At 33.2% G+C, this 16802-nt stretch overlaps 1 protein-coding gene across 1 annotated transcript in view; it reads left to right on the top strand.

The window, feature by feature from the left end:
- Window positions 1-15029, top strand: part of LOC132756782 (uncharacterized) — a 38284-nt gene extending 23255 nt beyond the window's left edge. Inside the window, exons 2-4 of the mRNA XM_060747919.1 lie at window positions 6401-9110; window positions 13226-13321; window positions 14882-15029. Of these exons, the coding sequence (XP_060603902.1) occupies window positions 6505-8847 (2343 nt within the window). The 5' untranslated portion in view covers window positions 6401-6504 and the 3' untranslated portion in view covers window positions 8848-9110; window positions 13226-13321; window positions 14882-15029. The remainder of the gene's footprint in view (window positions 1-6400; window positions 9111-13225; window positions 13322-14881) is intronic.
- The last annotated feature ends 1773 nt before the right edge of the window (window positions 15030-16802 follow it).

The following is a 16802-nucleotide window of genomic DNA, read 5'->3' as shown; positions in this document are numbered from 1 at the left end:
AGTGGAAAAAGACCTATTTAGAATCAGATTTTAAACAAATCTGATATAGTTGCCCAAGCCACTTGGTTGGTAATAACAGCAGCGCCGTTATGTACTAGTAAAAGAAATAAGAAATATTTTTACGAAATTATTACAAAAGATTATTGAACTACTTTGAAAGTATTAAAGAAAAAATATATTTCGGGAATATTTCTTTGCATGAATATATAGTCATGAATGTGTAATTATTTCGTGTTGCCCGTGGTCGACTGGTTTAATGTCGTTGACTTTCATGCACTTGGTCCTCACAGCTTTGGGTTCGAATTTTGCAAATGACTAGATTCTTTTATGCATTTTGGAAGCATTCTATGGGACGTCGGTAGGTGGTTCTATTCAGGTATCCGTTTGTACCTGAAACAAAAGGACACATTCCTTTAAAGGGACTCCACTGAGGTTTTTTGACATGATGGGACTGAAAATATTTTTTCCAGATAAATGCACCATTTGATGTAGGTTTAGACCACTAATCTTTGTGCACAATTTCAGATCATTCGTGCACTTCGTTTTTCCAGAATAATTATTCAAATTCTTAAAAAAATGACCGGAAATGAAAAGCGTTAAAACGCTTTTCACTCAAATCGGGCTAAGAAAAGCATAAAAATACGATTTTCAATCTATTTCAAAGTATATTTCTTAATCATCTTTGCATATATTTCTGTTTAAAGAGCCCCAGCTCATTTATGTAAGAAATTCAAATGTTATGTTTTTAGGCTTTTAAACCTCAGTGGAGTACCTTTAACAGTAAAGCTGGACAGTCAACACAATGACATTGAATAATCAAAGCACAGAAGGCGCTAAATTTGTTTGGGTCTCAGAATGTAAGAAAGGTGCAGGTTGTGAGATTATATGTATAGTGCCACCAATGGTTTCCAGCGTTTTAATTGTAGTAAATGGGCTTCAAGACTAATTGTAACACTGATATTCAAACCAATGTTTATTTGACTTAAACAATTTGAAAAAAAAATGAGTTGCCTTTACTGGGATTTGAACTCCAGACCTCTCGCTTCCTAAGCGAGCGCGAAAACCCTTCAGCCACGGTGAATTTATATGTGAAGGGCCTGAAGAAAACCATATTATTCTAAATTAGGGCTTGAAACGACTTTAACTGTTGTTTAACACAGATGTAAATAATCCTGGAGCTTACTATAGGCATGTATATTTATAAAGAATCAAAGGTTATGTGGTATTTTCTGATCTTTGCAATCTAAATCGTTTTGTATATGCGTATGCATTTTCCTGTATAAGTTTATTTTTATGTATTATAATTTATTTTGCAATGCACCAGAGTTTGATACATACGGAATTCTGCATAACTAGAGTTGCATCAAAAAATCATTTTTGTTCATTATTTACTACAGCCACTCTTTATCCTTGCATATCATGCATGGCTACTTCCTTAACAAAGACACTTAAAAAAGAATTAAAAAATAAAAGTTTCCTCGACTGGGAGTTGAACTCCTCTCAAACGCTTAGCGAGCGCGTTACCCCTGCACCACGAAGAAGTTATATAAACATTATTCAATAAGAACAAGTCATTCTAAATTTAGAACTTCCATTGCATTTCGGGTTTGTAATCCTTATTAATTTCGAGGTATTTTGTTCAGGATAAACCTGTTGTTTTAAATTGAAGTAAATAATTTAGCGAAAATCTTTTCGCCCAAACAGTCCGACATGTTGAATCTATATATTCCACTACTCGGTTTGTGTAGTATTCGGTAATCGACATCGCTAAAAATAGTATTTTCATTGATAAAATCATATTCAGCCGCGTAATTTGTGATTGTGCATTTATTGACAATTCTATAAGCCAACGCTATTTTTAAACTTTGAATGCGTTGTAATTTGTTGGATACTTGTAACAAAATAAAAATATTTCTTTCTTTTAAATCGCTAGTTTTAAGCTGTTTTGAGAACTATTTGTTGTTAGGTTTGTCGTAAACTTCTGTGTCAGAGATTGAATGTACGCTTTGTATTTCCTGATCTTCGATCAGAAAATACAATAAAACAATATTAGAAATATTCGACCATTCGGGAATTATTTTGCTTGAAAACTAATGCACCAGTCTTTGACCATCTTTACGCAGTGATCTCCCCTGATTTTTTTCGGCGATAGTGTACACATATAAAGGGAAGTAACCGCTTCAAAAAAGTGGACTACTTTCGGCATTTGCAATTAACAGCATTAGACTCTGAAATTTCGCTACCATTATTTGTTTGGGTCTGACGACCCACAAATAATCAAAGCGGCTGCCAGCTCTATGCGTATTTTCTGATCTTTGCCAATCTAAATCATTACTGGGACTATCTGTATGTTAATTTCCTGTATAAGTTTATTTTTATATTACTATAATTTCATCTTACGGCATTCGACAGCGTTTTTGATTTTCTTCTTTAACAGTATGAGATGCATACATATGGAATTTTAGCATGAAAAAAAAATTAGAATTGCCTGACTAGCTAGCAATTTGAACCATAGGCCTCTCACACCCTCAAAAGAGACCGCTATACCTCTGCACCACGGCGAATTAATACATATGTACCCCTTGAATAAAAAACAAATACATTATGTAATTCTAAATTTATTTCGCAGAATTCCATTTCGTGTTTAGCAATCCTTATTAATTTCGAGTATTTTGTTCACGATCAAAACCTGTTGTTTAAACAGCTGATGAAAATAATTTAGCGGAAAAATCTTCTCGCCAAAACAGTCCGACATGTACATATTTCCACTACTCGACAGTCAGATTTAATTTGTGTACTACGGCTCTGGAGTATTTCATTAATCGACATAGCTAAACATAGCAATTTTCATTGATTAAAATGATATTCATGATAATGACCGAAGCTTTACGCGAAAATAGCCGAAACATTTTTCATTGGGTAAAAAAGCATATTCATCCGCGAAATTTGTAATTGTAACCTCATATTTCTATTGACTCAATCTAAACTTTAACAATACACTGTAATTTGCTTAAATGGCCTACATTAAAAAATTATTCTTTCTTTTTAAATTGCTGGATTTTAAGCAGTTTGAGTGAGGAACTTACTTCGCGTTGTTAGGACTGTTAAGGAGATTTGTGTTAGACCGTGGATTGTTAGCTATGTATTTACTGATCTTTAAGATCAGAGACAATACAAAAAACAACCGAAAAGAGGGTGAGTAATATTAAGATGGAAGCACATAAATGCACATTTTATTGTTATATTTGCCATGTGTGTGGATGAGTATTAAGTCACTTTTCAAAAAAAATCATGATAAAATTATGTCTAATGTAATAAAAGTATTTGTTACAATACTTTAATAGCTTTTGGTAAACCAATGTACATTAATAACTTATGATGAGCACCTACCCCTTTGAATATAACTAATTTTAATGGAATGCAGCATATAAATAATGCATAAAGAATGTAAATTTTATGCACTGCTAAACTGACATGAAAAACGGCAAAATGAAAACATCTACAAGTGATGAAAATCCTGCAGCATTGTAGAGGGTTTCATCCAGCCCCCCTCCCCACACACCCGGCGCCCTACCACGGCCTCGTGTTTCAAGATATTTTTTGTTTCCTAAACTGAGAATTCTCAACAATCAGCAAAATTAAAATTGTGTTGTATGTTGTGCGTGTGTTGTGTTGCGCGCACGTGTGTGTGTTTGCATGAATTAAATAGAATTGTCTGCCGCAACTTAAACAGATTTTTGTGTGTAAAAAACGGACCCTTTCCTCCGAGAATTTGCACCATTTTCAACCACTGTGTTCCTGCGACACCCTCTTACCTTAACATTATGGATCCTTCCTTTGTTGGCACTGTCAAGAAATAAATCAATTTCTTATTTATAGATATGTATGTTTGTTTCAGATAGTCTGGCATAAATTTCACCAGTGAAGGCACATTAAATTGTTTTTGCTATTTTTTTTCTATTTCTGCATTTACATTCAAATCATTTAATACCAGTGGTAACCACCGGTAAGATTTTTTGTTTATTGCAAATTTGAACTTAGTTCACTTTAAATTCTTTCGAAAAAGTCTTTACAGTCTTTATTTTTCTACCGGAAGTGATAGCAGACGATCAATTACATTTTTGTTTAGTTTAATATACATTATTCAAATATACTCTGCCATTTGAATTCATTTAGTTTGTTAGAGCGTTTTTAAGTTTTTTCTATGAATACAGGTTTTTATTTCATTGGGTGGCTATGAAATATAAATATTTCATGAGTGCGGTAGCCACGAGTGAAATATTGATAATTGCATACCACAAGATGAAAAAAAATCCTGTAGTTAACTAGAACAAAAACTTGCATTTTCTTTTTTTTCTTATTTATATAGATATATACTTTTTTCTTTAGAAAATACGGGAAATATGTTTCATTGCAGTGAAAATACATTTTTTACAGTGAAATACTGAAAATGAAAATACGCAGTTTTTTTGTCAATATTTAACAATATTTATTTAATTAGTATATGATAATTTAAAACATCTTATCTGTATTTGTATTGAAAGGCGTTTTCTGAAAAATAAGAAGCTAAAAAATCTAATTTTTGCTTGAGTAGAAGGAAAGTGATTTGAGTACGAGAAGGGGGGGTTACTTTGTACTTTGTGAAAGGTAGAGGTGGTGGTGTTGGTAGTTTTCACTCCGGGTCACGACAGTAAGCCACACTGAATTCCACCAGAGCAATATTCAACCCCCACATCGTTCCTTGGCAGGCTGTCAAGCAGTTTACCAGTACTGGTTGCCTTCACTTTCGCACGGAATTGAAACTTCTGTACGTGCCAGAGCAAAGGTACAGAAAGATTGACCGTAGAAAGGATTTCATGATCAATCACAACGAAAGTGGCTGCGCCGTCCGGGGAATCGAACCCTCGGGTCGCCCGATTTATTGTTCTACCTTTTGAGTTTACGACGCGGCTTTATAACCTAGAATTTCCGTATGCCAAATTTATAGCTTACTGACATACTGGTCAGCCTCGGGGCGTTCAGTATCGTACAGATCCTACTTGTTAACGGGAATTGGTTTCTTCTGATAATAAGCAGCTTGTGGTTTCGTCAAGAATGATAGATTATGAGTTTTAAGATATATGGAAATATTCAATAACCAATTTTAATAACAACTCAATCAAAGAGTACAACATGTGTTTTACACCTAAAACAAATTAGTAGATATTCTTTTACAGTTAGATTTTATTGACCTGTTTTCAAAAAGGAATACATTATAACACTAATTCAAATATTCGATCCAACTTCGGTTATATCCGTGTAGTTTAAGTTAATAATATGGAATCTATAAATGGACCGCGTCATGACAAAACCAACATAATAGGTTTGCGACCAGTCTGATCAGGATCCATGCTGTTCGCTTACAAACCCTATTACAAGAAGAGAAACTGATAGCGAACAGCATAGATCCTGATCAGACTGCGCGGATGCACAGGCTGGTCTGGATCCATGCTGGTCGCAAACGCACTATGTTGGTTTTGTCGTGACGTGGCTCAAATATTGTTTTGACATACTAGCTTAATAAGAATATATGAGCCGTGTCATGACAAAACCAACATAATGGGTTTTGCGACCAACATGGATCCAGACCAGCCAGCCCATCTGCGCAGTCTGATCAGGATCCATGCTGTTCACTTACAAACCCTATACCAAGTGCAGAACAGCATGGATTCTGATCAGACTGCGCGGATGTGCAGGCTGGTCTGGATCCATGCTGGTCGCAAACCCATTATGTTGGTTTTGTCGTGACGCAGCTCATATATCGTTATCACATCCGGTGAAGTGATTGCCTTTTATACGAGTGTTTAGTAGTCAGAGGATAACTGTCGTCATATTTTTTCTCTTTCTTTATTTATGAAGAATTCTTTAATAGAAAATTGCCAAGTGTTTGCGAAAATGTAGAACAAACAAGCTAGTAGTTTTCCCTTTAGCGTTAAAACGCTCAGTTTAAATATTTTACAGAAACAAATAAATTGAAACACATTTTAAAGGGAACACCTCACGAGCGTTGCCGAAAATCTTTCGAAGATCTATATATTGTGTGCATTTATTGTATATGACAGGTTAATAAAAATTATTGTGAATAATAGCCGAGGAATTCGGATTAGGACAAACAATAATGATAAATTACTTCCTATTTCGAGTAATAATTTGCCCCTTCTTATTTCCCCCTCCGTGATAACGCTTTGTTTACATATTTTTTAATGTAATATATATATATATATATATATATCGCCCTATGCATTATCAGATCAAATCAGATCCAAACCATGCAAAATTAAAGTTATTAAACGCCTCAGCCTTTTATATATTATATAGAAAGATTGTCACTGATTAAGTTTTTTTTCTGCTCTCTTTTCAGAACTTCAATGCGATCTGATAAAATTCTACAGAAAAAGGTGTAGTTCAATACCTCTCTCACCGCTTCTTGAAGAAAAAGAGACACTTCTAGCTGGGTTCTACGTGATGCCAGATATTGTCGCCGTAAAGCAGAAGTCCGAAGTTTGTCATGAAGAGGAGAGAACACCGATCAAGTCTTTGGGTGACCTTTTCTCAACTGAAAGTGAGGATCAGCAAGAAATCTATTTATTAGCTGACGCAGGCTTTGGAAAAACTGCCTTTTCAAAATATCTTGCAATAGCGTGGTGTCAAGCTCATTGTCCAGAGGAACAATACGATGATAATAAGTGTTTTGAGGATATTGAGTTAAAAGCTCTATCTAAATTTGAGTTCTTACTTTTGGTTTTCTTAAGAGATCATACCTCTGTTTCTCACATTGACGATATGATTAGACAGCAATTTTCTTTGCATCTTCCTTCATTGAAATCACTAGATGAAAATTCATGTAAATCAAAACTAAATGAAGTTTTAAGTAGAGAAAAGTGCTTGCTTATATTGGACGGTCTTGATGAATGGAATCACCCTGGTAAAAGTTGTAGCGAGGTTACAGCAGAAATCCCACATAGGTGCGTACGTGATAACTGTGTGATTTTAACGACAACTCGACCGTGGAAGTTTGGAGTTTCAAATCTCAAAACAAGTCAAATAGACAAAAAAGTAGAATTGATTAAATTAAGTGAAGACTCTATGCTAAAACTACAAGAAAATGCTATAACGAAAATGACCGGTGTCCATGACAAAAGCGTACTGAAGAGTAAAACACGTGACTTTAATAAATTGATACGTGACCGTCGCCTAGAGCACATGCAAGTGATTCCACTCCTCCTCATGTATATAGTTTGCCTATGGTGCAACAACATTCCCATAGGAAATACAAAACATGAAATTTACACCAATATCATTGAATTTCTATTATCCAGAACATCAAAGAAACACCCGGAAGTTCAACCATCTCGTGAATCGTCTGCCAGTGAAATTCCAGAATACTTCAAAAGTCATGAATTCTGTAAACTTTTTTACAGTTTTATAACATCATTAGCAGAGCTAGCTTACCAAACATTATTTAACGAAAACAGAGAAAACACGCTTGTATTTGATAGAACGGTTGCTGAAAAATATCTCAAAGCAGACGACATGAAATTAAGTTTTCTCTCAGGAATACTGTCAGAAAGTAGAACTAAAACTTTAATCAAAGAAATTATCAAAGTGTCGTTTTCTCACAAAACAGTGCAAGAATTCTTTGCCGCCATATTTATAAGTTCTCAAAGTGACGCTCAGAAAATTGTGGAAGAAAAATGTAGAAATGTTCAAGACATTCTGGACATGTCAAAAATTTGTGAATTTATAAGTGGAATGAATGCTGACCTGATGTGTGCAATATCAAATGATTTGATGTCTGTGATAAATGAAGACGAGAAAACACGCGACTATAGAACTAGGACAGGTTACGAGGAGTGGTACAATATTCCATTGTATGACATACAGAAAATGTTCATGTCATGTTTACAAGAAATGCCTGAAAGTGAAAATATTCAATTATGTTTACAAGATTTCTTCATTTACACGAAGACCGATGTTCACAGTACGCAGTTACAACGTTTATTTAAACAAAATAAAACCAACATAAAATCACTTTATATACACAGCATGTCTTCTTCCAGCAGTTTACGTGAAATTATAGATTTATTCTCTCTCACAGATCTCAGTCATATACAGAAACTTCTCTATTATGGTGACGAGAAGAAGGAGGCTGAGATAAGTCGGATATTGTTTCCCAGTTTACATTACGTTACTTTGTTGCGCGGTACATGGAGAAATGATGAAGAAAGTCTGAATGAAAACATGGCGCGATGTCAAAACTTACAATATTTAGATATTAGAGGCTTCACGTTATCTCACAAAATACTGGAAACAATTTTCAATTTTATCTCCGGTCAAAAATCAATGAAAGAGTTAATATTGTTGGGGTTAGACTGTAAAGAACATGGCGGCCATGGTTGTAAGAGATTGAACTTGGACTTGTCTCAACATTCAACTCTATCAAAGTTATACTTGTTCAAGTTACCTTGGAGTCTACAATTAAATATATCAACACCGTCATTAGTTAATGTTACGTTGTGGGACATCAATCTAGATGAAAGTTCATTGTTACTGTCACGTGACATGTTGAATATTGAACGTGTGGTGTTGTGCTATATAGAAATGTCTGCAGAAAGTTTACAGAACTTTATTATCGTGCTGGAAAATCTGCCGCAGTCAGTTACAGTAGAGATGAGACGCATTAAACCGGAAACAGAATATGACCGTGTTAGAGAAAATATTCGGAGATCACAAACTTTTCATGTGATACAAGACGACAGCAGGTTGCAGATAATTAAGTTCAAAACAATAAAACCAAGCAAAGAATAGACAAGAAAAAACATTGTATAATAAACTGAAGAAATGACTTAAATGATTTTAATTAATAAAAACAATTTAATTATGGACACTTAGAAACAAAATGGCGGCTCTTCAAACTTTAACAAGGACACATGTACTTTCGTTTTCAATTAATAATTTAAGTGACAATTGTTTATAAATAAAAACATTTAAATAATAGAAATAATTCAAGGAAGTTTTTACGGAATTCAATGGATATAAAAGTTCGATTAGGATATGGAAATATTTAACAGGTAAGTGATCTTATATAGATTTTTTGTTTTTGTTTTTGTTTTTTGTTATAGATGCATAATGTAAGAACTGAAATGGATTATATATTAACAGTGAACAATACTCTTATATTAACCTTTACTTGAAAATATATTTGATTTAAATAAATCAACTTTTTTAATTAATATTTAGGATCTAGCATGATTTTTTTCCCAAAATCGATATTTTTTTATCAAAATAAAGTATTTTTTTAATACATAGGTGAACATATAGAACTCTCTATAATTATCTCCTATACATTTTATTAATTTAAAAATCAAGATTGTTTTTCTTTTCTTATTTTCTCGTTAGATTTTTATCTTTACTGTAACATTAATTGCCAGACTCTTTTAATTATTAATTAATTTAGTGTCTCCTTTAATAACATTAGATGCTGACCTGTCAACCAGTTTCCTTTAAACCATATAGTAGCCCTAGGGTCTAAACTGACCCAGCCTGGTGGGGGGGGCATAATTTTTTTTCATATAATTAAAGTAATTAAAAGGTCAACTTTTCTAAATCAATCAATACTAAAGCTAGCCTCCTTGTACCATCTCTCGAACAATAATTTCACTTAAATGTAATTGTTTTTAGGATGTTAAGTTTCTTTAAACTTAATAAAGTTCTTGATTGTAGAGACATGTGTTGTGTCCGTTTTGACCTATTTAAAATTTGTCAACAATACCTTTGAAAAAGGCTGTGGTGGACTCATTGGCGTGCTTGATTAGTAGAAAAAGTTGACCCCTTGCTACCAATTATCGAACCAAGTTATTTGTAGTGTACGAATAACATGTACAAAGAGGAGATAATTTAGATTGAAACTATAAGCATTAATCAAGTTTTCTACTGTACATAGAACAAAGCAAACACATTTTCATTCGTTTTCATGTCATGTCACAAATATCAACCAAAATTTGATTATCCCTTTTCAACATTGATAATGGAATCAATTGCATGTTGAGAACAATAGAAGAACAATAGAAGAAATACATAAATTTAGTGGTGTTTAACTTAATTTATCTTGTTCGATTAAATATTTGATTGAACAAAACGATAAATCAAGAAACTAGGTCAATGTCGACCATTGTATACACACCGGTCTCAAATATCGGTCAGTAAGACCGGTGTACACAATGAATGTCGACAGCAATCTCCTCAAACTCCTCGCAGCGGTTACTTCCCCTGATCTGTACAGTAACGCAGCGGTTACTTCCCCTGATCTGTACAGTAACCACTGCCACCACAAGTAAATTCGGTCGAATATAGCCGGATATATTTTTTTCACTTTTAATTTTGAAATAGAATACTTTATATCATTTTAGTTTTCTTTCGTTAAATAGTTATGCTTAATGTACAAGAAAGTAAAAAAATATACGTATAAAAATTATTTTGAAAACATTTCGAAATATATTTTCACTGTGACACCGTATGCATAGTAACAATGGCAGAATATAAACAGTTATTGAACGATTACACAAAAAATTTGATCCCGCACTTGTTTTAAAGTGATAACAAATTGTGTGTCTTGAACTTATTTTGTCTGGTAAGGATGTAATTATAAATCTGCCAGTTTGATACGGGATCCTTGGCGTTCTGAAACTGGCCGCCATGTTTTTGTCACATGATACAACTACCATCACGTGATTTCAGTGGTGGCAGTGGTTAAAGTAGCAAAGCGTGACGTAACCGCTGTGAGGAGCTAAAGTAGCAAAGCGTGACGTAACCGCTGTGATGAGTTTGCAATCTCCTACGCAGTGATCTCCCCTTACAGCAGGATTAGATTCTGCCAAGGGAGGTAATCACTGTGAGGAGTTTGTGTCGACAGTTCCTATAACAAATCAAAAATACAGTAAAATTACGCTTATATTTTCGTGAAAGAAGTCTTCTAAATGAATTCTTATTGTTCTCACTTATTCCATAAATCTACGTTAATAAAGTGGTAAATTTACAAAAATATACAATTTCAAAAATGAAAGTAGGCTGCCATTATCTTAAAATTGAACTTTCGTCTGCTATTAAAATGGTTAAAATGAAGCTGTAAAAATGGAACTTTGCCAAAACAAAGGAAATGTAAGTGTTTGTCACTTTATTAAACTACCCCTTGCTGCACAACATAAATTTAATTTGTCAAATATGAAATGTTTCACTTTGGTCGAGAGATGGTAACGTTCGAGAGATGGTATACTGGTGCTAAGGTATTTTGCATTAGACATTGTCTAGTTTACCTGTACCAAGTATGTTTAAATTATTAAAGTTCTTGGGTCAATGTTTGCCCAACAGGAGGGGGGGGGGGGTCTTAAATTTTCCTTAAATGTATATTGGTAACGTTTTAGATATTGTTCCCTTGTACAATGGAGGTTTAATCTTATATAATTGTCAAGAATCAATCAAGTTTATTAAATCATATAATTATTTTTTTAAAGTTTTTAATTATGCGTAAATCAAAAATCCATGACCCCCCCTTTTAATTAATCCAACATCTATAGAGCTGTTGGATTAATTTAAAGGGGGGGGGTCATGGATTTTTGATTTACGCATAATTAAAAACTTTAAAAACCTCAAGGGCCTAAAGCTTAGGTGTTTTGCATGAAACATTGTCCAGTGCTCCTCAAACAAGTTTATACAAATTATAGCTTGGGGGTCAAAATTTCCCTAGTTTGCCGGGGGGGTAGATTGTCTTTATATGTATGTAGTAAAAGTAAAAACCAAAATAGATATATAATTCTCTAAAATCATAAAGGCTATTTAGCTTAGAGAATAAGATATTCTGAATGAAATATTGTTCTGTGGACCTCTTTTAAGTTATTTTCAAATTGTAATCCTGGAGGTCTCAATTGAACCAGCCCCAATTAAGGGGTCTTATAATTTTTTTATAATACATGCATACGCGTATGCATTTTTATAGTTTTTTTTATAGAATCAGGGTCGATATTAATTGGCCCCTGGCCCAACTCAATAAACTTTATTGAGACTTGATGGTAAAAGGTAATTTTTTCAGATATTTAAAAATTGTTTGAAAATTAGTAATATCGTTGTAGCAGATGTCCCATTTGTGTTTAAATAATTAAATATTATTGATAGAGTGTTTACAGGGGTGTATCATGTTGGGGGCAGGATCTGACCCCCCAGCGTCTGTGCACCCATTGAAAGAGTCATGGATTTTCCTTAGATTCTAAATGTTTAACAACCATTGCTATTTTAATACTTAGCAACCATTAAAGGGACTCCACTGAGTTTTTTTTTGACATGATGGGACTGAAAATAGTTTTTCCAGATAAATGTACCATTTAATGTAGGGTTTAGACCACTAATCTTTGTGCAAAATTTCAGAACATTCCGTCACTGCTTTTTTCCAGAATAATTATTCAAATTGTAAAAAATGACCTAAAATGAAAAGCGTTTAAACACTGCTCACTCAAATCGGGCTAAGAAAACCATAAAATACCATTTTTCATTTATTTCAAAGTAAATTTCTAAGCTATCTTTGCATATATTCCTGTTCAATTTAAGTACCCTGCTGATTTATGTAAGGAATTCAAATGTTATGTTTTTAGGCTTTAAAACCTCAGCGGAGTCCCTTTAACTTCTAAAGCAACTAATGACATATATATAGATAACAACCATTTACATAGCAACCACTGTTTTCAAAAGCAACTGTTAACTTTCCATAGCAACAAGTGACTTTAATTTCATAGCAGCAGTTGACATTCCATAGCAACCATTGACTTTTCATAGCAACCTAACAAATTTTGACTTTACTTAGCAACCATTGATTTTCATAGCGACAAGGAAGAGAAAAAGCTGAGTGTTACACCTCCCGCCTTACAGTGACATCTATCTTAAATGTACAATATTTGAGATGCTTATATGAACTTTGTGATAATTATCAGTTTAAGATGAGAATCTGCATTTCATTCATAACTTACAAAATTTATTGCTCCATATCAGTTAGAGCCTTTATAATCAAGTGAGCGACATAAGGTTCATCGTGACCCTCTTGTTCACACAACATTTGACTACATAAAAATAAAACATTGTTCTGCAAAATTTCCCCATTTACAAGATATTCGTCAATCTTGTGTCTTATTTCTCGTTTCAGCGGCCTTAGATCAAAATCTTTGTGATGCAGAATAAGGATTTGTGTAGTTATAGATTATTTCGAGCATCAAAAATACCATGTTCCTTTGTTGACAAGGTAAGCCTTAAATTATATTTTATGATTGACAGATCAATTAAATCCAATAAAGATAGTAAAATAAAATATCGAAGATTGCTTCCATGCAAAAGACAATTGCTTCATTCAACAAATTTATAAATGGACGATTTTTAGGGAAATTGTTGAAAAAATATTAAATTTTACGCCAAGTTTGGTACTAGTTATCTTACGAAAGGTCTGTGGTTCTACTCGGATATCAGCTTAGGCCAAATGATATATTGAGTTAAATTCACTTAGCTCAGACAACAGGCAGTGGTTCAACTCAGTTGCCAGCCATTATGCCCAGATGGCTTACAGCAGGCCAGAGGTTCATACTGTGATGTCATCGCATGCGTATATGTTTACTCAGTTGACTAGCTGTAATCGGATATCAGCTTGGGCCTCTTAAACGGATATCAGCTTATGTCAAATAGTTTTATTCATATGACTAACTATTTAAGGAAGTGGTTCTACTTAGATGTCAGCTCGTGCCTAAATGATTAAATGAGCCGCGTCACGAAAAAACCAACATAATGGGTTTGCGACCAGCAGTCTGATCAGGATCCATGCTGTTCACTTACCAACCCTATTACAAGTAGAGAAACTGATAGCGAACAGCATGGATCCTGATCAGACTGCACGGATGCGCAGGCTGGTCTGGATCCATGCTTGTTCAAAACCCATTATGTTGGTTTTGTCATGACGCGGCTCAAATTAAGTTTGCGTACAGATGGTCCGTAATTCTACTTGTTTTCAAGCCTATAAGCTTAAATAATCCATTTCAGCTGGCCGTCGGAAGATGATATTATTCAATTCAATTTGATTACAGAAGGTCTATGGTTCTACTCATGTGTCAGGTCATGGACATATTATGATCCGATAGGGGATGTTTTTGCCTTATTTTATATTTGGTTATGTTCCCGATTGAAAATAGTACATTATTTTCCCAATCCACAGGAAAAAAATCCCAATTGAAAGTTACAAAATAAAAATATTGAATAACAAATTCCAAAATCTTTAAAAATAAGGGCTTCTTCACTGTTATGGTGTTTAAATAATGCAGATGCCATCAAAGACAGTAATTCTTTGTATTCATTTAATCACTGCAAAATTTAAGTCTTGCAATTTTTCCCAAATTTTAACAAAACATCGCTGAAATTCCTAATTCCATGGGCATGGATCATGTTCCCAACAACTTGGAAAAAAACTGAATCCATATAAAGGGCAATTTCAATATATTCTATCTGTATTTCTATCACTTTATGGCAACTATTTTAACAAATGAATATATAGGTCATTGGGCTAGGTGTGTTATATATATTATGTTATATTGTTTGATTTATAAAAAAATGTTAACACATGCCAATATAATCAATAAATTACTTAGGTACTTACTATAAATGAAACAATCTGGCTTATGGAAATTTATAATTTTGATTTACTTATGTTCATATTAAATGTGTGTGAATCATAAAATACATAAAACATAATTATGATAATAAATACTGTAATCTACACTGTTATTCGATTTTCTCATTTATTCTTTATGCTTTTTTCCAGAAAATCAGCTCGAGTAAATCAACAGTGACATTGATGATTATGCTCCTACTAGAGACCAATATGAAGACTTAACATCTGGTCCTGGCTCAACAGAAACATATCCAAAAGAATTTTAAAAAAACACCAAAAAACAGTGCAGCACCAATACATTGTAAATCTTCTAGTTCCTTAACAAAATAGACCAGCAAACTGTTGCATCGTTTATACTTAACCTTTTTTTCTTCAAGGAGAATTTATATCTGTAAAGAAAGTTCTTACCCGAAGGCCGCTGTCAAATATTTAATAGTTCCATCAGAAATTTTGTTTGTGAATTTCATATATCCATTAGAAAACAAAAATGAAACGTGTAAAAAACGCTTGTAATTAAAGTGGATTGGTCTAGAAAGGGCACATTTACCATTTAAAGTATCAATAAAAACACAAGAGATGTGACTTTGGGATACTCAGACTTATGAGATATTACTGAAAACAAAAAAGTTGATAGATTTCTAAAGAGATTAAGTATTAGCACAGTATATAAGTTATTATAATATTTTGTTGAAGAACCCTTTATTAATTATATGCTATATATTGATATGTCATATCAGATCATGTATTTTATACACACTTACCAACAACAGCCATATGTAATTCTTTCGTGGTTTTTTTAAACATATGATACTGAATACTATCAAATTTTTATATATAGGAATTACATAGTTTCCTTTATAGACCAATTCACTTTAAAGAAAGTATGATTAAAATTGTTTTTATTCAATTAGATAAATTATGTTCCGCTATTTTAGAGAGAAAAAGTTAAACCTATATCTTCATAATGACCTAAGATTTGAAAAAAAGCATTTAATGTTTTATTCTTGTACAATAGTTTAATTTTCATAAGTATAATTTTTCTTAAATGATTTTGGTTAGGATTGGAATATCCGTCCCAAAGGGGACCCGCCCATTGGCGGTAACTCGGCAAGTCTCGTTACTGCCTAATGGGCAGGTCCCTTCGGGATGGATATTCCTATCCGAACCGCAAAATTCATAGTTTTCTCAAGTCCATACATGCAAGAAAATGCAACTCATTATTTAGTTGAGTTCAGATGTGTCTATCAGTTATAGGTTGATCTGTATATTTGTACATAATATATTAATGTATTGCTTATCCATGTTCTAGTCAAATTAGATTGTTTTTTTCGCTTAAGTATATACATATGTTTATAGTTATCTATAAGTTCTTACCATTTTTGTGTTTGAGGTACTGTGTATCTCATTGTCAAACTACTATGTTTATATGCATGTACATAATTTATATTTAGTGATCAGAAAATGGCATGTTATATTACTAACCTATGTATATGTAATAAAGATGAAATATGAAATTAGGCAAAGCCTATGAACGGGGAAGTCGTTAAAAAAATCATTTCATTCTTTCCGTTTTAAAGGTGTCATTCGGTATTATATGTACCCACTTCCGTTTTCACTCGGAACACTCGACGATTATTATTAATCCGAAAAGTTGAGATATGTTACGTTATCGGAATACACCGCCTTTTATCATTGAGTTACATTGTAAATGGCGGCGCCTATCTAGAACTGACACTGAAAATTTCATTGATAGGTATAGAACTCTATATATTTTTTAATTGTTTTTTATTTGAATTTTCTTTTTCTTTTAAATATACACGTGTAGTCTATGTAAAGAAAGTTACATATATGCAGGTAACACAATAAGGATACATCCAGAAGGATGGGATATTTTCATGCTACAATGACATGAAATATGGCGAATTAGGGTCATCATGGCCTTCTTTTTACTTTAAGAGATGTTTTTTTGTGTGTATATGTATAAAGTTTGCTAATTATGATTTTGTATAATTTACAAAGATAAGTATTTTTGTATTATGTATACGTATTCAATATAGTGCCCGTTCTCTAA

The sequence above is a fragment of the Ruditapes philippinarum genome, unplaced genomic scaffold (genome assembly GCF_026571515.1).
Source record: "Ruditapes philippinarum isolate M1 unplaced genomic scaffold, ASM2657151v2 ctg10000_1_1_1_1, whole genome shotgun sequence".
NCBI classification, from domain to species: Eukaryota; Metazoa; Mollusca; class Bivalvia; order Venerida; family Veneridae; genus Ruditapes; species Ruditapes philippinarum.
This window is presented reverse-complemented; position numbering and strand designations above follow the sequence as displayed.